Source organism: Corvus moneduloides, chromosome 8, assembly GCF_009650955.1.
Source record: "Corvus moneduloides isolate bCorMon1 chromosome 8, bCorMon1.pri, whole genome shotgun sequence".
NCBI lineage: Eukaryota > Metazoa > Chordata > Aves > Passeriformes > Corvidae > Corvus > Corvus moneduloides.
Genome location: NC_045483.1, coordinates 22,629,286 through 22,655,462, shown reverse-complemented (window position 1 = coordinate 22,655,462; position 26,177 = coordinate 22,629,286). Strand labels below are relative to the sequence as shown.

General features: G+C 35.3%; 1 protein-coding gene across 8 annotated transcripts in view; it reads right to left on the bottom strand.

Annotated features, from left to right (window-relative positions):
• LRMDA (leucine rich melanocyte differentiation associated) overlaps positions 1-26,177 on the bottom strand; it is a 748,939-nt gene that overhangs the window by 234,911 nt on the left and 487,851 nt on the right. For all 8 annotated transcript variants that reach the window (XM_032116838.1, XM_032116837.1, XM_032116840.1 and 5 more), the window contains one exon: positions 19,793-19,919. In XM_032116838.1, coding sequence (XP_031972729.1) covers positions 19,793-19,919 — 127 coding nt within the window. The remainder of the gene's footprint in view (positions 1-19,792; positions 19,920-26,177) is intronic.

Here is a 26,177-nt window from a genome sequence, read left to right as displayed (position 1 = left end):
TCCACTTCACAGGTCCTAAACATTTTTCTGTAAAGATATGACCTAGTCAGATACAACTGATCTATCAGTATCTACCTATCCTTACTCAAAGTTTAAGTAATTATTCTACAGATAGTTCATTTACAGTGCTATGCCTTCCTAAAAATTGTCTCATAATGGAACCACAGTATCATTGAATGGTTTGTGTTGGAAGGGATCTTAAAGATCTTGTCGTTCCAACTCCCTGCAATGGGCAGGACACCTCCCACTAGACCAGGTTGCTCAGAGCTTCATCCAACCTGGCCTTGAACACTCCCAGGCAACAGACAAGCTTAAGACAAAACATAGTTTTTTTCTAACTTATGGAATGATTATGTTTTTATGGTGAGGAGGTAGGAAGTTTGTACAAATCTTCTGATAATAAACATTTTAATAAATTTTTCTGTCTTTGCAATATTTACCATTTCCTTTGTATTTTCCTATAAACTTTGAGAAACATTATAATGCTAATGGTTTTCTGACTCAACATGTGAAAGTTTTTTATTATATTCCATAGTGCACATTTGTATGTAATATGCATCTGTAAATGCACACTTTATTTGTATCAGATTTTACATTACTTTTGAGCTACTTTCTTCACCATATGTACATGATTTTGTGGTTTATAACAGCTGATTCTTGCAGAAATCCTAAAATCACAGGAGTTTTCTCCACAGTTGTCTCTGCACAAATAAATCATTCAGGTTTTGCATTTATTTTTCAGTAATGTCCTGGGCAAAGATTTGAGGTGGGGAGTGGCGGAAAAGATGTTTCAGTCCAAAGTTATTTCTTACTGGCACATCTAAAGCTTTTGAACTAGGGACATAAAAGAAATTCTGACATGCTTAACTGAGACTATTCTATTCTGTACTAGGTGGGAGAAGTGCATCCTCCAAAAAGTATGTCCAATTATCTGCCAAAACCTGGCCACTGAGAGTAATTTCTAGCTTAAATAATACTAGACTTTTTTCTGATGCCAATTTCTACTCTGCAGTCTGATCTTAATTGGGAAAGTAAATTTAATTATTTCTCTCCTGCTATGGAATTCAGACTACTCGCATATGCTGGAAAATGAAAGCAGAATATTAACTCGGGAAGTTGTCTCTCATCAAACCTTCACATCTTGCCAGTTACACATCATAGCTTACTATGACCAATACCAGGTAAGACAGACTGCCTATAACAAGTATAGTGGGTTTTACTCAAGTGATTTACAGCAAGGTTTATGGGAAATGATTTTCTACTATAGTCATCCTAGAATGAGTCTTCTGATAAACAATAGAGCTTCGACTCAGCAGTATTATCTCCAGATATCTTACCTACTTCTCAAAGGGACTGTGAGGTTTGTACAGCAAACATAGGATGAAAGCACTTAAAACTACTGTTCAACAGGGCGTGACAGTTTTAATGTTTTTAATATTGTTAAAGGAAATTAATATTTAAAATATTTTTCATGAAATGCACATAAATTGCAGAATTTTGAGCCTGAAATGTCAATCCAAATAAAAGTATCTTGTATAATGCTGACGTGCTAGTTTCTTTAGCAAAACTCATCCATAATCACTATCAACTCTGAAAGGATTCAGTCATAAAATCATGTGAACAACTAGTGCAAATATCCTATTATGAATTTTTCACTAAAGAAGAAAAATCACTGTAAATAATCAAGAAAGCCAGCTGACAATTAGTTCTGTACTTACAACAAAAAATCTTTTGGGCATATCTTGCCACACTATACATTTAAATAATCACTATTTTCAGAAAAAATGTTTTGCTCTCTCTTCCCTGTTTTTTTCCCTCCAACATAACTTTCTTACAGACCATCACAGAATCACTCTTATCCAGTGAAATTGCTATGTAACCACTCTAAATGAATATTGTTTTACTGAAGGATAGGGAATCCAAAATCTAACAATACTTTAAAAAGTTATTATGATTAATTATTTAATTACCTTACACAGAAGTAATAACAACCTGCAATTACTGGTTTATCAAACACAGATAGATTTCCTAGAAACACAAGGAAAGTTGTTCTTGGTTACTTTAATGAAACATAACCATAGAAATAGGTAGAAAAAAGAAAAATCAGGGAAATTCTCTGACAAAAGGTGAATTTCTGGGAGATAAGGTCACTGAAAAAATGTTTAGGAAAAATGACACACTCATAGGATTAAAAAGAAACATTAATACAGTAATGTCAAGCCAAGCGAAAAACCACATCTCACTAACGTAAATGTACATTAAGGCCTTTCTTTACTTTTAATGAAGGGTATAAGGGGCTTAATTCTTAAAATATGAGGATTATAAAGAAACTTTGAATCTTTAAAAATTCCGTAAAGTTTTTCAAATTTTCAGCAGATAGAGAAGCATGCAACTATGAGAAATTTTGAAGTGAAAATGTTTGATAATATTCTTTTCCATCATTTCATATCATTTGGAGAAGTTTTCTGTGAAAGACAATCATAAATGCTCCATTCAGCTGTTTTGAGAATCAAAATTCTTGTCTTTACAATGGCATAATATTAATATATTTAAAAAACAAATATTAAAAACAAAAAGAATAGAAAATACTGAGACACCCATTATATTCAGGAATCCACACAGGGTGATGGGATATCTCTCCATTTACCTCTTGATCTATCATTCAGAATTTATCACCAGATCTCTAGTGGGCAAGATCTCATTACAACACTCTTCAGAAACCAATATCCATGCTATTGACACTGTTCATACCTGTTCATTGTTTGAATAATGCCTCCAACAGAGAAGCTGAAAATTGAGCTGACAGAGGAGTTAAACTCCAGAGATTTTTGCCAGTGCAGGAGACAGCACCTAGCAGAGCCCACGTGTACAAAGCACAGATAAAATGACACTGGCCATGTATGAACTGAGTAATTCGTCTTTGCCTCTTTGTACCTCCCCAGTACATCTCAAAAAATGAGACTTCATTTACCTGTCTTCAAATTCCAATAATTTTGACATTTAGAAGCAGCAAGCAATGCTTTAACTCTGAAAGAGAAGCAAACCTATATTGGGTAATATAATCAAAACTAACTGATCTTTTTACATGCATTAAAAGGCTGTGTTAATATTACACTTGGGGCTATTATAAATGTCTTACATTGCACACATTTAGGATACATCAAAGTTTTATCACAGTCATTATAAAAATGTCACTTGAAACTATTTTTACACTAATAAGATGGTCTTCAATTGAATAAATTGCAGTTACAGACTGATTACCAGTGCTACAACTTACATTTAGTTCACAGGTTAGTACAGTGATGGATAACATGCAGGGGGAAAAAATTAATGCATGATTCAACTTTACACTTTGTCCCTAACCAGGTTGATTTAAGCCATAAGTAAAAGTTGAAATGTCAAATCTAGTTGGAAGATATAAGGTAATACACATTCCACTTGCTTCTGAAGTGCACAACCAATAACACACTATTATTTATGCAGATAGGATAACACATTCTCTTAGCCCACACTGCAACATATTTTGTCTCAAATTAGCCAGTAAATCACTACCACAGAAACTATTAACAATCATAAAGCCTTTTGAGTTTTACAAGGTGTTCATAATGGGCCATTCCATGTGATTTATATGAAAAACATGACTCAGATCTTCAGAGGCAACTAATGTGGGGCTTGCTGTGTGACCTCTTGTTATCTTTGGGATGGTATGTAAAACTTATACCTTTCTTAATATGAGTCAGACAAATGGAGTGATAAAACACAACCCTCACAGCGTTTCTATTAAAAATGTGTTCCCTTTTGATAAGACTTACACAGAAAGGCTATATTTAAGTGGAACTACTAGATGGATTAAATTCACCCAAAAGTACTTTAAAACAGGCACAAGCAGTTATAATCACCCAGGGACATAGTTCTTCAAGAGACAGAATTTGTTAACTAAAGTGGAATCCATTGAATTACAACTAACAAAAGTCCCTGACTTCCACAAACGTGTGTTAATTGGTGTGTTTCAATTGTTAAAGTATTCAGGAAACACAAGGCTGCTTTAACTGGATTGTGCTAAGAAGGTTTAGAGAGGGCTTTCCTTCTGTGCAGCTGCTCAGTAATGGAAACTTTGGCATTATCAAAAATTTTTGGAACTTCCTTCAAGATGATGTACTTCTCTGATGCCATAAGAGAAGTAAATACAAACTGGTTTACACTTCTAGGTTCCTCTAATTCAGTTAACATTCAGCCACTTCTTTTCTATCTTTTTCTTGGTTTTTTACAAATTCTTTCTATTATTGCTGCTCAAAGCAACTTATAGGCATGCTGTTTTAAAGAAAAAGGGATACTGGCCTTACTATTCAGATTTTCCCAGTCACCTTCTCTCCACACTTACAGCCTGTTTTCACTTCTCAAGGGCAAGTGCTACAGTTCTACTCATTAACAACCAAAGTGAAGATCTAAGGTGGAAAAAACCCAGCAGATGTCCTCTTTACAAACCAAATTACCATATTTTAGTTACTCAAAAAAGAGAGAGAATTAGAGAAATAAAAATTACATTCTTTTTTTCATCTTGAAAAACTTGGGAGTTATGATTGTACTGAACCAACTTTAAAGGTGTTCAGAAAAATGAATTTAACCAAAATAAATTTAAAGTTTAAATCCTACACTTGCTACTTTGAGTCTTACTTACTGTAATGACCTTAATTAGAGGAACAAATATTAATGAAAAAGAGAAAAAAAGCCCAGTTAACAGAAGATAAGTCAAAGGGAACTAAAAGAAGAGCCAATTATAAAAATTCTAGTGGCTCCAGTACCTTCTGCCAGAGGTTCATTTAAAAAAAAAAAAAAAGTCGAATGTATGACAGTGAAACAGTCTACACCATTGATATTTATAGGGCTGCAACAAGCACATTAAACAGGGAAAAAGTTATTCCTGAAAATACAAGCCCTTCTAATACAGCCTACATTTTTTCCAGAGAGGGAGGTAAAGGGGAGAGCACAGCAGAAAGCAAACTAACCTAAACTGTTGTGACTGCAAAGAAAATGTTTCAGTATTATTACATTTTCTTGCACCATAAAAGTACTTTAATCATGTTGTTCTGACATCATCTTCAAGATTATTCCAAATCCTACCATTTATGAGAGTCTTTCAGCCCTACTTTGGGAAGCAGGGATGGGTAGAGAAATAGAAAGGAAGATTTGAATGCCTTTGTTGAAAAGAAACAAAAAACCCCAATTTGTGTGGTGGGAGTGGCTGGGCTCTGAACTGAGGAACTGCATTCTTCACTTCTTATTTCACAGGCTGTAATTAGAAGAAATGAAGATTCACCTTGAAACAATTGCCTCTCAAAGTCTCTTTCTCTGAGTGATATAAAAGGAATTCAGGACTAACATGTTCTAGATGTTAGTCTAGAGGAGGGGAGGAGGGTGGAAAGAGAACAAAGGAATAGCAAGAACTGTTTTCTTGATTGTATAATACTCAACTCATGGGTACATATAAAATATGACAATATGATGGTTTCAGGAGCTACAAACCTCTCGTATTACTGCCAAGAGAATTCTGAAAACATACCAGAGATTCAAGGATAATAAATATACATAAATTAAAGGAAATGGTTGTTCCAGAGGTATGTGGTTAGATGGTTACTATAAATAGACATCCACACATGCAATAACTGGCGTCCCTTATGTGGCACATGTGACTGAACTCAAAGTATATTTACCCTTTATATAGGTCTGCAAAAATAACCATAAAGTTATCCTTCTGCCTAGGAGATTTGTCTCCAGTGTTACCAGAGGTCTGTACTATGCAAAAATACACTTATTTTTTTTGCTAGAAGTTAACAGTTATACAAGAAATCTTCATCCTGCTAGCAGTGTTGGACCCCTAGCAGGCCAACAGTCCTTACTATCTCTACCTTGATGCTGTTTCACTCCACTTCTACACGTGCGAGTTCCCTGTGGCAAGTATTCATACATCTCTGGATATCTGTATGAGTTAAGTATGAATCACAAGATGCTTCTGCATGAACACCATAAAATATTTGAGGAGGAAAAAGAAAAAAAAGAAAACCCAGCATCAGCTGCCATACAATCTCAGACCAGCACTGCCCCATGAGCAGGGCTGGCTGCTGACCTCATCGAGGGCCTTGCACACACTGAAAACAGCTTCAACATTAACAAGCATGTTAATCTGCCTGAAATCAAATAGGCAATTACTATGCTACTTCCATGAATTTTAAGGCAAGTATAATTTGATAGTTAGACATTAATAAACCTGTTTCATGGATCTTACCACTATCTGATAAAGAAGCTTTCTTTTACTATCTCTTTAACGTTATTAAATAAAGTAAACTCGTATCTGGTTAAATAGGCTTCACAAGTGCTAATCTTAGCCTAAAGCACTCTAATGGATTGACTCTTCCTCAGCAGGGCTATATAAATATTTATAAAGACTTCACACGAAGAACAGATGTGACATAGGGCTTTAAAAGACTTCTCAACATATACAGAACCCGGAGAAAGAAAAGATTTTGTAAAGACAACGAAGCTCTTAGCCTTCAAAAAACCTTCTTAAATCCTGGAGGGCTGGCAATAGCACACAAACATATGTCTGAATCTGCACACAAGATTCACATCAGGGCCATGCTACCAATCCTCCAACAATGGTATCTTATGCTCGCAGGCTGCCTTATGAGTACAAGATTTTCTTTTTACCTGGCCCATCTGCTTTTCTTGATAGACAGGTTTACTATGCCCCTAACAAAGCAAAAAGTGATTATGCTGTTTTTCTGACTTGTTTCTGTATGGAGAAGAACCAGCACTGAAAGCCTATGTGGAAGCCAAACTACACAGTCCATAGTCCCTTTAGCAAAAATAAGCCTTCTCCAATACAAATTGCATCAGAAAAAATAAGTATTTCTTTGAATAGTGTAGAAGAGAAAGCATGAAATCCTAGCTCTACTGATAATGTCAATTGCTTCTAGTCACTGCATCACAGGCAGGATTTTACTACAGATACAAAGGGGTGGCCCTTCTTCCTAGGCCAAGAAGTGAAGTCATGGGGATAAGTAAATTATTTATTTTTTTCTCACTACAGCAAGTTTCTACCAACTAAAATTATTCCACCATGATAATATTATAGATGAAAAAAATGATACACCATCAATTTAAGCTCTTCTCCATCTTGAGATTAAGTAGCTACAATTTTCAATTTACATGGCATATTAGTATTTGATTAATCTATTTCTTTAGGAGAGCATATGAAAGTATAATCTTTTCTGCCACACAGAATAGTTATATCATGCATCCAGTGTTTTCATTGTTGTTATTGATACATGGCTTGGAAGAAACTACTCTCACCTTCAGGTAACTGCAGTATAGGCAAAATCCTCAGCTGAACCTTTTCCCCACCAAGGGAAGCCAAAAAAAGAAATCTGACTTTTCAAGTTTGTAATAGCTGGTCTATCTGTACGAAACATTTCAACATTCCCCGACTAAAAGTAAACTTAATTAACATCTATGAACTATCTTTGGGATCACTGGACAGCCTAGGTTGCAACATAATTGCTTCCCAGCTGTAAAACTGCAAAGAAGATTACGCATGGGCCTTGTTCTCCCAGACCACATCAGCCCTCATGATACCTTCACTGGACCAGTATTACACAAGATTTATAGGGCTTGAATTAGTGCATTTGAGGTTTAATTAGAGCTCCATAAATTTTCAGCAGTTCTCATATGACACTGCCTCAGCCAGTGATCATTGGTTTCCCCTGAATTCTGGGCAGAAGGTAGAAGACCAGGCTATAAAGGACAAGACAACCATTGGCTCTGTGTACAGCAGTTTTTACAAGCCAAACCATATTCCACTAGGGGTTTATCAAATCAAAAAATAGACTTCCCGCTTGCCAGAATATGACCTCAAGAGGACAAAGCAAGTAAGTTCTCTACCAACAACGTATCTATTCATTTCTGCTTGCAGGGAGGTGGAGGAAAGAGCGCCACTTCACATAAACAACAAGTCTTCAGAAGTTCTCTCCAGAGAGACTGGTAAACATATGGGGCAGAAAAAGACACAAAAAGCTATGTTGCTCTTGCCTTTAAATCAGAAAGCTGTTATGAAAAATAACATACCTAGTTTCATGTTCAAAAATAAATCAGGAAAATAAAACTCATTCTATCTTTTTTTTCCTTACTTTGAAACTGCCAATGGCCTTGCAGCAATGCTTCCCAGAAAGTTAGGTGTGTCCTTTACTGAGAAAGCATGCACCACTCTGGCCTAGCACATGAGCTCTATTTAAAGACCTTTTCTTACTCACAATTTGAATTATTTTCTCACCTTGTACGAGTTCTCTACTGTCAGAGAGAAACAATAAAACCCAAAGTACTCCTCTCAGGTTATTACCTGTATAGCTGCTGCTGAAAATCTTGCCAATGCAATATTTCTTTATATTTAGAGAATGATTGATTGGTTGTTTTGAAACTAGAACTACACATGCAGAGATTTCAATGAGTTCTGCTTTGGAATGACCACTTGACATGGCACAAATCTACATTTGTTTCTATTGCTCACACAGCAGACTACTCCTTCAGAGCCTCCTCAACAGACGTAAAAGTGGATTCAAAGGTTTTCTCCACGGGAAAGACAAATTTTGTGTCACACATACAGTGCTTTTGCCTAGCCTTTTAGAGCATTCCATCTTTCAAAATCGCACACAATATCTTAGACTTGTTATTTAGCAGAAATAGCCTTGTAGAGTATTATTCAGACCATAAAGATATGAGAAATTATCACATAAGAGGAAAGGAAAAAGCTGGAAGATATTATACAAAAGCAAGATAGTTAAAAATTTGAGCAGTCCTGGGGCATCGGATTAATATTGTGGCCTGTTAGACCTCCCTTGAACAAGGAAGGTCTTGAAGGAAAGCACAAAACTCCGGCCAAAATGCACGCAAAGCGAGCAAGTTCTGCACGAACAACTCTAAGACTCAGCAGCAAATGTATTCTATGCTTTATGTTCAACAATCCAATGGACTTGACCTGTAGCTAAATGCAAAACATGCAGGTGACATCCTATTTCTAACTCAGAAATTATATTTTTTTCTACTGAATTATGTACAGTTTCTTCCAGTTCATGCTTGATGGGCTTGATGAAAACAGGTAGAATAGGAACATTCACTGCCTCTCCTATTCCATTCTTTTTGCTAGACAGATTTCTCTTGTGTTAGTGCCTTCACCTTTCACTTTAAAACCTACATTTAGTTCACATTGTCTGTGTGCAATTAATAATAGTAATAGGCCAACTGCTTACTCATATCTAAACATTTTACAGTGTTTATGTATGAGCTAATAAATAAATTTCCAATCATTGGTGATCAGGTAGTAGATATATAACATAAGGACACATGCTTAGTGGAAAATAAGGAAAGCAACACAAAAGAGCAAAAGCATTATTATCATATAGATGCAAAACTTTACAGTGAGAGTCACAAGCTAGAGTCTGGTGGCAAAATACTGCAAGGCATAATACAGCAGAATGTAACAATAAAAGTCAACAGTTTGCACACATATGCCAGAGTGGATCTGCCTTCTTGCTTACAAGAATTGTGACAGCTAAACTTTGTCCCATTTGCGTAATTCCACTGGAGCAGGATCCTGACTCCACAGCTTGACTGGAGATAGCTGTGTGTTATTTCAATAAAATGGGTTTCTCCCTTGTTCGTATGCTTCCTGTGTGTATTCACACTAATAGTCCTTTTGATAAAACCCTCCAAAAAATTAACTTTAATAGCTATTCTATAGCTAAATCTGCACAACTGGGTGGCAAATATAACTGAGCTCTCTACAGCAAAACTGGAGTCTTCAAAAGAATTATAAGAAAAAAGACAAAAGATTACAGGTTCAGCACTGCTTCTGGAGTAAAATGTATATTTGTGATAAATGTATCAAATCCCCTAAAAACTACACCTATTGAAACTTCATATTTAGGCTGATTTGCTTTCCAAATCATATAGAGAGCACAGTTGTGTACAATATTTAAACAAGTACAACCACAGAGAAATGCTGGGAGATTTAAGAGAAATAAAAGCATGATCAGCTAGCTTGTAATCTTCTTTTCTCTTATTCTCCTCCCTATAGCTGCATTAAATTGCCTGTTGAGAACAATAACATATTTGTGCTTTTATAGGTAGAATGATTTGTATTATGTAAAGATTTGGCTAACAGAGTAAAGATGCATTCAAACTGAGCTGGATTACATGCTGCTAATAATTTTCTGGATGCTCTAGGGAACCCATAATTCTGGAGGAATAGAGATTAGCATTTGAATATATACTTTGCAATACATCTCAAAGCAGACTTTTTTAATTTCGTTTTTCTCATTTTTCTAAAGCCACACACTAACCAGAAATAGAATCACTGAAGCATTTTGAAGGAAAAAGTATACCACAATCAAGTTTTTATGCCCCACCTCCCCACACACTTTTGAGTACACAGAAAATCTGTCTTTTCACAACTCCCACACCATTTCAATAGCTTTCTTTAGAAAGTCAGACTACCTAGAAAATGTGAACAGGCTTGGAGTATTGTTCTGTACATGTTGAAAAAACAGAGGAACTCAACAAGCAAACCAGAATTTGCTGTTCTGAGTAAAAGCTCAAGCTACCTAGAAAGATGGTTTTGCTGTGGGCTAGCTTCTGTTTCAGAAAGTAATGTTAAAATACATTATTTTAACAAACTTAGTAAAACACCTCAAATTGCAAAAAAAATACCCCTTAAAATATGATAGCATTCTTTTATTAACTTCAGCATAGACAGGACTCCCATTTTGCTGTTTTCATGAAACACTGAACTCTTTTGGCCACCATTTGCTGAATATTGAAATCCTTTGTAAATTGTGTATGGTTTTTAATGTCTATACTTTCATGATTTTTGAAGTGCTTAGTACTTCAGAACAGTTTTAAAGTATATGACTTTCTAATAAACATTATATTCTCTGACAAACTCAACTGGGAAGCATACTGTAGTGTTTCTTTTTAATAAATTACTTTTCTTACTTATAAGATTCGCCTAGCAAGCACAGATTCACTGGACAAAATATACTTATGATGACCTTTGGTCCTCAGTTATAATTAGTTGTATGGTCCCAGTTGCTTACAGTGTAAACAAAGACTGATAAACCCACACTGGCTGCATGTATTTATTATATTACAACTCAGCTGCCAAATGTCTAACTGTCCTAATAAAAAACTATTTTCTAAGGTTTATGTTTTATTGCATGTATGACTCCCTTATTGGTTAGCATTTTGGAGTTGTGGAAAAGGTTATGAATTTAGAAACTGACTGCATTCATATCATATTTAAAACTTAATGCTATTTTATTAAAGACATATGGGCCTCCAAAGTACACATATTAAATGTCATGTAAGAAAAGTAGCAGTTTAAATCATGGTCAAATTCATTTTTGACGTGACTCCTGAGGCTTCCCAAGATCTGAACTATTTCTTTGTAAATCTGGCAGTTTAACCACACTCATAAATCACTTTCAAAGCATATTATTTCTTAATTTTACTGCATTAGAGAGCATTTGGCCTACACAGTGAACTGTTTGTAACTGTTACATGAACAAAGTTGTATGTTTAGTCTTATAATGTGTGAAGAAAAAAAGTCTTAATTTCCCAGTTCTGAATTTACCTCTTATTTAAACCCAAATGATACATTTCCTAATGAAATTTACCAGAGTAAGATACATAGCATAGTTTGCTATACTGACATACCAGAAAACTTATTCTCCTGCTTCGAGCTCATAAGTTAGCAACACAAAGGCAACAGTAATTTAATTATTAAGCAAATACCCACAGGTTCTTTTACAAGAAAGAATGCCTAAGGTTTTCAAACCCCACCAAGGTTGAAAGAGAAATGAATCATCTTTGGGACAATGCACGTGCCTTTACTAGGTTCCTTGATACAAAGACATTTAATACATTACAACTGAAGCATACCTTATAAACATTTAAAAATTAAATGCATATCACTTAAGGACAGATACCCTGTCTGCTAAAGTCTCAAGAAAACCTACCTCTAAAACAGATCATTCACAAAAACAGGATTCAAAGCAATACCATTTTTGAAACATAATTGACATTTTTCTTATTTATTTTTAGAGACATTTCTAATTACAGAGTTAATTATAATTTGTTTTCCTATGAACATTCTTCTTGGATGAATAAGATAAATTAGGGCAACAGTTAACTGCAAAAGTTTTATAATCTCACTAATTCCTTCACACATAACACCAGTCCTCAGTCACAAATATTATTTAGCTTTTTATCCACACAATGAACCCCTGATTTTCCCCTGAAACACAGATCCGTAACCTAAATCACCAAATCTTAAAGATTTTATGCCAGACCCATTGTCTGCAAGATGAACACAATTAGAAAACATTAGCATCAGCTTCAGTTAACATTCAGGAACTGGAACCAGAATCTGTGACTCCAATATCATTTTAAGGGAGCAGATAAAACTGTGCTGAATCCGTTTTCTTTGGCAAAGGGAGCGGTTTTAGAAACTCATAAGCAAAAAAGTTCAGGATTTCTTACAAAATATCCCTTTGGCCTATACATTTCTGGTAAGGGTGGAGACAAGGGCAGAAATATTAGGCCTTCTCTGAAAACAAAATTTTTTTTTTTTTCCTGAAATAACTCATAAACCAGCTTTAAATTGGTCATGTTCATAGTCATTAATGAAGAGAGAATGACTGATATGCTTGAGCTTTTAGGAGATGACCTCATCACAGCCCTATCTGACTCTTGGACCACACTGTGGCTGATGTTAGTGAAGGGAAGGATTATTTTTTATAATGCTCTGGTGTTCTTGACCTGCCAATATTTCAAGCACACGATCTCTTTTTTTACCACAACAGGAAAGGCAGGATCCAGCTGCTTAAACACAAGCTTCTACTGCTGTTTTAGCCACTCTACAGTACCTGTGCCTGGTCTCCCATGGTGGCTTCAGGAAAACTTACATCTCCTATGTAAGATACTTATCTGCCATCCCTACAGGGGCCTGCTGTGTACTTTAGAGTATCTAAAATGGCACCAGGCTGCTATTTTTAGGCATTTGCACTGTTTCCAAAGTGATTAGAAATATTAGTGCATTTGTTTTACCTTTCCCTTTGCTCCTGTCCTCTCATGCCATCCCTCTGACAATAGCAACACCAAAAAAAAACCAAAACCCTAGCATTCATTTCACAATAAGATCCTATATGATGTGCTTGCATCCCATTTCATGTGATGAAGTCGTGGTTCTTCAGTTGTTTCTTGCTGCAAGATACGCTCCTGAGAAGATCACAACAACAAATCATCTTTGTCTTCATTGGCAGTGGCCCTTCTGACCACGCTTATCTCTAACAGCTGGGGAACTTCTCATGGGGCAGTGAAACAGTGAAGCCAGGCCTTAACACAGCACACAAATACACTGCAGAGCCTGCTGTGAAAACTGTGACATCCAACCACAGTCAAAACAAGCAATAAATGTAAAATCAGCCATGACAGTTCTTTCCAACTTTTAAAACAGGTGCATGTACATGTACAAAATTCCAGGTAGATCCTATGGTAGTGATAGTTTGCCACTGATTTTCTCTCTCAGAAATATTACTGTGACAAACAGATTACAGAATAAAAAAATAATTATAATTGGACCTTTGTTTCCGTGCTAAAATTTAACATATATTCTAGCTTAAGACTACTACTATTTCAATGCAAATAACTCACCAAAATTACTGAGAGTACATTAGACGTATTGTGTCTTAAGGTCCAGGAAAAAAAAAAAAGAATCACCTATAGGAATATAAGAATAGCCATAAGCTAGCAAAGAGTTTTGCCAACGCCATATTAAATACATTTTTCTTTTTTTACAACATTCAACATATGAACAACTCCCGTGCTTAACACTGGTGTCATCTGATAATGAGATACTTTCCATTAGTTTTTCTGAAAAGAGGAACAAGAGCATCTGCTTGTACTCCAGCAGTGTTTCTATTTCCAAAACAAAAACAAAAAAAAATCCATATAAAATAAAACTCTAGCCATAATGATCCATTAAGACTCTAAGACAATTGAGATTCTCCTGTTTGATACCATGCTGTTACATTCTGCTGAATGGCATTTTATTAAATAGACTGAGTTACATTACAAAAGCCAGACCATACACTTACAGCATCTAATAATTGAAGTTTACTTATATCTGAACCCACAAATGAAAATTTAAAAAAAAAAAACCAAAAAAAAACAAAACACCAAAAACCCTGAGCAGTAATAAACAAATTGTCACAATAGTTTCTTCAATTAAATGGAGGCATCAATAATATACTGTGCCTACTGCCATTCATCAGAGGATTTCCAAGTGCTTTACAAATATTAAGTCTTACCAAGGGATCGATTTGCTCACTACTACTGAAGGACACACACTTTTCAGGTGCAAAGCAGCAGCTGGTTAACTAGCACACTGCAACATTACAGAACAGTTTAGGGCAGAAGGTGGAGAAGAATGCCTTAGTAAATTGAGACTGTAGAGAAATCCGTAGAGGCAGAATGTAATCACCTGAACTGGATTGAGGCCAGAGCTCCAGGAATAACACCCCTTGCTATCTGAAAAATGCATTGGGATCATTAATGGCTAAAATGACATGGGGCTTCATGACAATCATGTACCTTTTTTTAAGGGAATAATTTTAGGAAAGAGACATCATCTTTTTCATTCTGCATATTTAATAGCAATTAAGATAGTGAAATGAAGTCCACATAGTACATGCCCAAAGAACATATGAGGGTGTTTTTTAAGAAATATCAACATAAGAACCAACATTTAAGAAGACTCTTTCTCCCTACCCTAATACAGATATGACCCACACATGTCTATTCTTCCCTCTTGACAGCAGGAATTACAGTAGGTTATGAACCAAACATGTTATGGACTTCTGCTTAAAATACCTAAACTTTCCAAAGAGAAAAATGGATGACTGCATGACTGCTACGATGTCCTTGAAGTAAATATTATTTACTGCATCACAGTCTAGGCTGCAGTCTTAAATTTGTGTCCTTGTTCTGTTTTGGTATGTGAAATTTTGACATCTGACAATAAGAATCCCTGTTATGGGAAAGCTCTCTCAAAGAGGTATCTTATGAGCTAGCAGTTCACTGACACAATGATTCTTTACACTTTAGAAGCCCTTTACTCTGCATATTCTTCAAATGCTCTAAATTCATAAACCAAGATCTCTACACTATGGCGATGGTAAAAAGAAAAAAATTGTGAGCAATGCGGATGCTCTCCAAAGTTTTATCTGCCTCCTTTCATTTACTTTTTAAAAACCAGCCTTATTTTCCTAATTTAGGGAGGGGGTAAAAAGATCCATGAGATACACTGGCAAAAATGTTTTGCCTATATTCATGGAAGCAGGTAGAATATATCTGTTCAAGAAAAGTATGATTCTTGTTAAATAGTTAGGGACAAAAATTACTCAAATCATTCCTTATGCCTCATCTGATTTTAATAGAAGCATATATCATCATTGGTCACTTTGATAATGAGCTTTTCCTGTGAGCTTAAACACAAGAATACTGCCAACTGAAAGCAACACTGTAGATTTTATCTCACCTTATTTCTTAAACGGTACTGCCTAAATATTTACTCTTCCTATCATAATAAAATAATCTCCTCCTACCCTTCAAGTAACAGTGTGGGCATGAATCACAGACATTTATTACATGGAATGCAGATATTAGACTTGCCTTTCTGCTTCAGTGTCTCCATCTTGGTTCCTTAGAGAACAACTGCAATGTCAGGTTTCATAATTATAACTTGTGATGAAAACAATGCATCTGAGAGTGGAAAAATACTGAAAAATTCAAAACACCTACACTGCCGCCTTTTGTTAAGAGTTCCCTTACAGCCAGTGGACAAGATGCTTTTGGTAAAGCTGCAAGGAAGCAGAATAACTCCATTTAATATTAAGTTTGTTACATGGAAGTATATCTAAGGAAACCTGCCAATGGTTTGGCCCTACAAGCTGCAAAACTGTTACTGGTGACCAAATGGCTTCTGCTTTCTTTCACCACCATAAATTAAATGGATGAAAGTGTTAACCTTAGAAATGCAGTAAGTAAAAAAATATTTGTTGGGAAGAGGGGTTGAGAAATACTGGGAAATATATGTATTTTATAAAAGCAAGCAGGCTGACCCAGTATTAAGTAATTAAATTTATATTTAAAGAGACTTATGACAGTGCGTATCTATTCATAGCAACACACTTTAATGGATATATCCACATTTTATCATCTAGATTAAATGATCATGAATACAGACCTTTAAAATATGAAATTATGTACTTTGATACACCATAATTTCATTTTTTTATTTATATCATATGCAACGTAAAAATGTGTAGTCTTAAAATATTTTCTCAAATCACATTCTGCTTTGCATCTCTAAGTTTGAAAAATGAAACAGTTGGAAGCACAATTCATATACCTCTAAACCAAAGAGGGGTACAGTTTTAAATAATTATGTCAAGAAATGACAACTGTACTCTTTGAAAAAGCACAGATGAATAATTACAAAGCCGGGACATAATTAAGCAATTTTGACTGTCGTATTCTTGAGCTGTCTTTCTGATGTGAAATGCTGTCATGCCCAGAAACACACTTCACACTGGACAGGCATCTTCCACTTTGATCTACACTTATGCCAGTGAAATGAGGTCATGGTCTGGTCATTAAACAAGGCTTCCTCATCTGGCTCAATGCCTCTTATCCAGCCAGACTTCCTCAATCTTTATTAAAAGCAGGCACGATACAATGTTCAATATTTTGACAAAAGAAAACATAAACATAACAGAATATTGAAGTTTAGGTCACTTACATAGTGAGAAGGAATACTGCATTGTGACATTAAACTGTTTTCTAATAAATGATTGTGTCTTTCCATAAGACAGTCATATCACAAACAGATGCATTTTCAACAAAGGATGAAATGAAGCAAAGCACAAGAAAGTGTAGTGTTCTGTTTAAAAAAATAAGGAAAAATGAAAGTAAAAAAAAATTTATACAAAATAAAATATTTATGACTTAGTGATGACTGGTGATTGCTAGATAGTTTCACATTTGAGTAAACACAAGCTAGTCAGATGGAAATTTCTTGCTTTTATTCTCATTTTGTGTATTTTTTCTTGGTGGGGTATTTTGCTCTCCCAAGTATTTCATGTCAAGACTAAAATGAAAACAACTCCCCACATCACAGCCTCTTTAGATCATCAGTCTGCCTTTTATGCTGAATAAGCCATACCATCTCCTGCTTATCATAATGGGGGGAAATAAAGCCACAGCAGAAGTTAGGATTTTTTGTTGGTTTGTTGTTTTTAGGGGTTTTTTTCCTGAAAAAGCAGGTCTGATAGGCCCACTGTTGTTACTACATCTGGCAGAAGATTTTCATGTGGCATCCACCAACATAAATACTAATCACTTCATCTCCTTTCCCAATAAGCATAGGCTGACACAGTGGCTCCCACCTTAGGTGAAAGGCAAAAAAACCCAAATTCCAAAAAAAATTGGGAATTTCATTATCATCAATGTCTTATACATCACTAGGTCAACTTATTATGGAGTTTTTTGGATGATGAATACTGGAAATGCTGCAATCTTCCTCTGAGTTTGGATCAAGGTGTAATCTCTAACTAGTTTCAGAAAGCTTAAAATATATTACCACTACCTGTCTGTTGAATCTGGCTGAAGCTGGTCAAAAATATTGACAGCTATGTGGGAGTGGAACTGGTGAACAGAGAACACAAGACCCAGGAAATGTGAAGGCTAAAGAGTAAAAACCCATTGTGTATGCAATGTATAACACATGCCAGAATTTGAAAGTGCAGTTACTGTGCACATCATCTTTGCAATATATGGAGGAATGCTGCTGGCTGTGGTCTTTGAGTAGAGCTGTCAATAGCTATATCCATACTTAGCTGCATCTCAAAGCATATATGCAGAGAAAATTCTGTGAGTCTTCTCAGACATAGAGTTTGCATGCATGTGTACTACAACCATGAATATCCTAGGAAATAAGCACAAATTCAAAACAATTTGTAGTGCTTTATAATATCTGCATCAAATTTAATATTTATTTTAAATTAGCCACTTCTGTGATTCGTATATAATACAGTATGATGAGGGTAATTTTGTAGCACCTTAAGAAGCATTAATTCATGCCATGAAAATCATTTACAATGATTTTACCATCAGTAATTTGTACCGAACCACTTATAAAGAAGTAAAAAAACTCTTTAGCATGGCAATAACAACAGTAAATTGGAGCCTTCTGCAAATTTTCTGAAATAAATGTATGGTTTATCATAAGACTTAGTGGGTAAATAATTCAAAACTATACAAGAGGTTCAATTGTAGATACAAAAGATAAAGATGTTATCCCTAAATTTGTTAAGTAATTTACCCTTAGCTATTGACTTAGAAAGAGGTTTAATCCAGAAAAGTAACTTCAAATTTGAGAGACGCTATTTTTTCTCTTACACTATTAAGTTGGATGCAATTCACAAAATAGACTCTTAAACAAAAGATGTTAGACAAATTTTAAAAAAAACTTCACCAGATCCAAAATCTGATTAGATAGAATTGTAAAAGATGACATAGGTATGCTACGCCTAACACAATTCAGCTGTTGCATTTGGCCAGGTTCAAAGATGGTTTGCTGTGAAAAAGATCTCCACCACAGCTTAAAAATAAATTAATTCATTTATTACATATATAAAGCTGAAATAGCTAAAGGCAGTGGTAAACAACATATCAAAGCAATGTTTGTATCAGAACTGTTAACATTTTAGTAGTTATAAATTAATCAGTCTGAATTAATTTGCAATGCACTGCAATTGTACTCATGATAATGCATTTATCCAGCAACACTGTTATGCTACCAAACAGTGCATTTCCATACCACTACATTATTATTCAGCATTATTGGAAATCTGCAATAAATTATTGATGGTATGCTTTAGAGAAAAAAACAGCAAACAGAAAGCAAGTACACTGAAAACTTGAGCGGAGTTCTAAGGAAGATGTGCAGTACTAAAGCACCCTCAGATTGCTGTTATCACGTATTGATCAACAATGGGAAAAGAAGGCAAAGTGGAGAATTCACATTCACATTGTGATTGCTTCAGCAGGATGCCCAGACTTGATGGAAGCTGTATTAAATGCTCAGATTACCAAAACTGTCTCTCTGATGTTGTCAATGCTTATTAGCAGGACGCCACTTTAAACAACATCATACGAAATTAGAATCAACTGGTCCACTAAAAGCCAATAAACACCACAGGTGTGAGCACTGCAGTAGATGTTTAACATACAAGGCAGGGGACAACTTGCCAGAAAAAGTCACATTCTTTCACAAAAGTATATATCACACAGTTGTTACACTTCCTTGGGACAGGGTAAAAATATCCTTTTAAGCTCAGTGACATATATTAGTTACTTTGCTGTGTGCAACAGAGATTGAAACCAGAAATTTGATAACATGGCCATAGCCCATTAGACATGTACCTGCAAATCTGTGTATTAAACCACCCAAAAATTACTAAGGCTTTTGTCCCCCATCTGACCACATTTACCGATCCTTTCATTTGAAAAGTTTCACCTGTTAGTTTTTACCTTAGCAAAAAATGCAGCCAGGCTCTTGAAGTTATTTAATAATAGTGTTAATGAGTCATATTATTTTTATTACTTTCATTTACTCTCCTACCTTAGCATCCTTGGGCTTAACCACTTTCATGAAGGCGCCTCTTATCAAGGCTTCCTCTCTCTCCCTCGTGGTTACTTTCCGAGTATCAAGAAATTTCAGGTTTGTCAATTTGTGCAGGACAAAATATCTGACAGATAGCAAAATGCACACAGTTATAATCCAGTAATGAACAAAGACATACACATAGACTAAATGACTAAATAAATAACAGCCATAAATAACAACAGCCTTTGCTTCCTCTCTCTATTCACCTTTTCCATGCAATGTAGCTTATGTACAAAGTTAGAATACTTAACTTTATTCTCTCAAATGAAGCTTGTTGTAAATTGCCCAAAACCATTTAATACTGCATGGATCAAACACAATTATCACCTGGACATGTATGTTCTCTTTGTATATTAGTGAGGTATAAAGCATATCAAGAAACAGAGTAATTTGGAAATTGTTTTGCGCTGCCTGTTTGGGAAAAGGAGCTTTGAGCGATACCAAAGATTCCAATCCACACTGCAGGAGAACACCAACCTGAGATATGGGAAATTGCCAGCTAACTTGTCTGCAAGAATTCTTAGCATTCGCCAACACTTCTTCAGATTTTTTATTTTCCTAAAAACACAATGATCAGCATTTGGAAGGAGAATCCCAATTTGACCCTGCCAGAGAGACAAGGTGTCTTTATGGCATACAGATCTCAGCTCAGGATTAAGTGCAGAAGCACACAGGGAGAGACTATTTATGGGAAATATATTTTAACAGTTCCAAGTTTTTGTGAGGATTCATCAGTATTACATACTATTTAGCATTTTTGCTCAAAGGACAGCAGCTTTCTAGCCTCAGAAAAATACTACTGGCTCCTCACTTGTGGAGGGAGAGAACATAGCAGATCAAAACCAAAGGAAGGCACAACCACAGCAAATCCAAATATCTAATCACCTCAAGTGCACATCATTTGCATTTAGTCAACCAAATGTGAAGCAGACACTGCAAAGTGAGGGCAATATCAGACTGTTCCTGGCAGGGGGTAGAAAGGTGACGATAACGTTCCCCAGCCTAGCTTCTTTGCCTAACCCCTCCAGCCAGTCAGAGAGCTCCTCCCCACACCGATCCCTTCTGGCACTGAGAGGAAAAAAATCAAAGAAGTAGCAAACTCTGCATAATGTTTTGAAAAAGAACAACACACAAAACTGGTTTAAAAGGTAAAAGTTTATCTTATGATGCTGTTTTCAAAACCAGATAAACACGCAAAAAAGACTGTAATGCTCCCCCTTCTAAAACCAAGCAAAATTCAATGGTGCAAATAAACCTTTCTGTCAAGTGCACCACTCCTCTGAAGCAACACCTTCATAAATTGTTAACAACTGAACTGAAAATACTCAGTTCTGAAATGCTCAGACAATTTCGACTTGAATCCTCAATCTATGGCTCTCAATTAGTTGAAGAAAGAAAGTCACTTCACAAAACAGAACATCTCCTAAGATCATTTTTTTAAACAACAGCTATACAGACCTATGAGACAGACACATTCCCAGACTCATTCCAGCTTTCCTGGCTGCCCTTCCAGTCCTCCCTGGCATTTTGCTGGCCCTTATCTTTCACTGGAGGAGAAGCTATCCATCTTGCATTACTGGCAGAAAAGCTCTGATGACAACAGATTCTTTCAAATGAAGACATGTACAGAAGGAAACAATATGTCAAGAATGAAGAAGAGTGAAGCTAAAAATGAGTAAAGACACCCACTAAGTGTAGGGTGAGAAAAGATGAATATTCAGGTGAAGAAAACATCGGTATTAGAAAATCAGCAAATGTTTAATGATGGAATGAAATATGCCATTGAAAAGCAGGCTGCAACAAAAATGACAACAGAATAAGACAGCACTGTCATCTATGCTGACTTTGGATCACAGCCCTAATGTCAGTCTCTCAATCATTTCAAAAGAGCTTAAAATTATAATAGCATTCCTTGATACAAATGTATTTTTGTATTTTTAAGCCATCCTGACTGCATTTCAAAAACCAGAATTAGCACCAGTACTTGTCAATTCCAGAAACAAAACTGAAAAACCCTACCCACTCAAATTAAACAGCAAACTGCTCCACAAGTTACAGGTCTGGGGTTGGTTCTCTTTTTCAAACTTGCAGACCTTAAAGCAGAGCAAATACTAAAAAGTAAGTACCATAAAGGTTATTCCACTGGTAGAAGGAAGGTATATCTGTGATTAATTATTTTAAAAGGTGATTTAAAATACAATCTCATTTACTCGTATTCTTTTTACTAAATGTGGGCTAAAAAGTATCGATATTATTTGAAAATAATACAATACATTTTTATTAAATGGCTGAAGAAAAACAGCAAGCTTCCTGGATATATTTTAGCTAGAAATATGAGGATACAGCTTCAATCTAAATGTAACACAAGTTTGCCATAAAAAATACAGGAAAGGATTACCAAAGCCAGGGAATGAGCACTCTACAATATCAATTCAACCCTTGTAAATTTAATCCAGGGTTATTTGTTGCACAAAATCTCTTTACTGTGATGTATGACTTAGTTACTAAGGTTATCACAGCAGTATCCTAAAGTTGCATAGTACATAAAACATTTCAGTTAACAATGCAGGGAGGTTAACTCCCACAGATAACCTACTATCAGAGGGTTACACCAGATGACATGCCTCTGTCAGCTTTCAGGAGCTATTGATGGTTCAATCAGTTTGTTTTGAAGGTAAAGCACAACAAAAGGGCACTAAACTTATTCAAACTGTCAACAGGGACTACGGAATGTTGCTTGCAGGTAAGTAATTTTGGGTATTTTAAGAGTATTATCAAACACCAATGGCTGCAGAAAAAGACAGCTACTAATAACACAGAACACAGCCATCATAAAATACTTTATGGCAGGTACTGGGACCCATAAATTGAATGACACATTCCACCTGGTTTAGACTTGTAAAATCACTAGTTAAAAGAATGCTGTTTAATGAAGAAAGATCCATCTAGATTCTACATTTACTTTAGAAAGGTTTATTTAGGTTAGAAGTTGGGGGGCAGGGTCTCCCTACCCCCCCCCCCGCCTTTTTTTTTTCTTAATAATTTTAAAACTTAGCACTGCTCCATGTGTTCTGAGACTGCTGTTACTGGGTTTTAACATCTTTGTTGTGGTGTGAAAAAAGGTTTTTATCTTCAGTGATGAAGATAAAGGTGAGATTCAAAGACAGAAAAGTAAAAATTAGACACACCAGGAAGGTGCTTACAGATCCACTTATCATTGCCTGTAAACTGATTTTCTAATTCAAAATGGATTAAAGAAATTATTTATTTAAGTAAAGTTGCACCTTCTTTTGTTCAGAATCATCTCCTCTACCTTGACTCTCAGCACCAAGAGTCCCATCAAAGTAAGCTCATAACAGGTATTCAGGACAGGAACACTCAGATAAGGAAAAAGACCAGAGAATATGAAATTTCATGTTATTTCCATTTTAGTTAAGTAAAAATGACAATAAAGATTAACAATTCATTTACCAATTTTGTATGTGCTGCATGGAATAAGCATCATTTTAAGACTTTTTATACAGACCTGCCAGGATATTGGAAAAGAGGGACATTTGCAAACTCTTTCACTGAACATTTAATGAAAGACTATTGTAAGAACTAGATTCTGTATAGTATTCCCATTTGCACTGTTATTAACAATAACTGGAATATAAAACTGCACTATATGCATCAATATTTAAGTTTAAAACAAAAAAATTATCTGCTGTGAAAAACTGAGAAATATTTGCCCACAAGAATGCAGAAGTATCCAGCTCTACCTGTATCATACCTACAACATGCTCTTTGTTTCTGAAAGTGTTTACTTTCATTTTTCTATTTTCTGTGTTATTTTATTTCCTTTCCTTAACAATAATAGAACATAAAAATAATATGCCTATTTCAAACTTTGAAGGTCTGATTATGCTTCCAGTTACATCACTGTAAACTAGAAAAAAAAAATAACCTGAAGCTGGCTAAATTACATCAGCATTTAAATGGGGAAAGAAAAAAAAAAAATCAGAAGAATCGAACAAACATGTTTATGACAGTGAACTAGATTACCTTCTATGATTGTTTCTTCTGCACCCCTAAAAAATTTACCCTTCTACCCCCATCAAACAGCATATAGCTGGCTACAGAATTTCCTCTGCAACAAAAACATTTGTTAAATACACAGATCAGGAAGACAGGTCATAAACTTGAACCAGCATCTTCCAGAAGAGACGGCAGGATGTTGGCATGAAGTATGTTAGAAAACCACGTAAGACTCTGAGCTGCCTTGGTACTGCTTGGTGATGACCCCGTAATTTTGAGGGGCTTGCAAGTCACACAGAAATCCACACCACCTCCTAATATTTTAACACCCTCTGCTCTTCTTCAATATAGCAAACAACCCTATGAATTAAAAAAATCTTTCTCTATATGTGTAACAATAATTATAGTTCTGCCTTGAGTTACTGTGTTAGTCCAGACAAATTTCAATTTATTGAAACTCCAATTTATTTGGGTGAACAAAAGCATCGTAATTGTTCTTGCTCATGAACCCTTACAGTAGCTAGTCTCAGATGGACCTTGCATGGCCTTTGATGTCTTTCAAGTACAGGCTTTTCCTTCCAGGTATTAGTGAAATGACAAGGCTTCACTCAAACACTGAAGTAGCACAGATTCATAGATTATACAGATGTAAGGGAATACCTTAATCATCTAATTAAGTACTAAAAGAACATATACAGAAGTACCACAGACTTCAATCCCTCTGGCTAAAAGAGAGCCTCAACAGCAAGTTCACTGGTACTCATGTATATTAGCATTATTTTCATTATTGAGTGAGAACTTCTAGTCTCCTACTGCTTCTTGAATATATATATTTATATCATCATTCCAATTCAATAACAAGACTATTAAAATAAATAAGCAAATTCTGTAGCAATTTAAAAATAAATAAATAAAACAAAACTACAATAAAACAAAAGAAAACTGCAAGAACACTAAAAATGCTCTAAGACCCATCATTTCTCACAATCAGAACTGTGGGATGGGAATAGCTGATTTAGCTTGAAAAGTTAATCCATACCAAATGCATGCACTTCCTTTCTTGCTGTTATATCTTAAGAGGCCTTCATAAGGTTATCATCATTTGCTCCCCCAGCCAAAGATAGCATATCTAGTACATGTACTTTTAAGCTAAATTAAAATAAACTCAGGCATTTGTTTCCACTTGCCCTTGTTTCCATGTCAACAGCACTTAATGAATGCATCATTCCAGGAAATGTCAATAAGGAGCAACGAAGAATGCACAAGCACAGAAAACTTCACACATGGCATGAATTCTTCACAATGTATCGCTTTAATGAAAATAGGTGAGGTCACCTGCAGCATTCACAAATGCTTTGTAATACATCGTGACCCAGATGATTTTTCACAGTTCAGTAACACCACGTTTGAAGTTTTCACTGCAAACAATACACCCACAGGACTGACCAACTGTGAGTACAACAGAAGCAACCAGCAATTACTGTGTTGACTTCTGTTACTTTGATCTCTGGGTCGTGACCTTTGTTTTCACGCAATCTTCAAAGCAGAGATTGTAGACTGGGTTATTTTAGAGGACACTGTTTTGCAAGCTATTTTTCTGCGTTTCTTGCTTCCTAGTGGAGCCAAAAGCTTTTAAATTTTCCTATCACCATTACATATTAGATATTCTGCTTGCCCTCATCACTTTACAAAATATTAACACCCAAATACAGAAAGCTTAAAAAATAAGATAAAAAGAACTTAAAAATAATTTTTTTTAATAGTAAGAAACTAAAAGCCATTTTACAATGATGGAAAAAACCCATGTTTTTAAAATCACCAAACAAGTTTGTTTATAAAAATATCACAGAAGGGAACTTCCCATTTTCTTTTTCTGTCCAAGCAAAAATTCCAATAACACAGAAATTATTTCATCAATTTGTTCTCCTACACATTTGAAATGTAAGAAGGAACAGCAGGGATGGCAAAAAAAAAGCTTTTCTTCTTCCCTAAAAAAAATCCCATTCAAATGTTACTATGGTTTTTAGACAAAAAATTAACTACTTTGAGAAAAAAATGTTTCAGTATAAAATGTTATTTTACTGAAAGAGTAGGAAAGACCTCTAGTAATGAAATTATAGAAATGGTATACCAATGGATCACCTGAAGAACCAGATCATCATTTCTTGACAAAAGCATGGCTTTCTATATTTTCCAATTATTTTTTATAAAATCTAATTATTTTTAAAATATGTAATATTACTTTTAACCTCTAAGATCACTGTGAATCACTAGACCTTGAATTTTTTAAAAAATTATTTTCCACATTTTTTAACATTAAGAT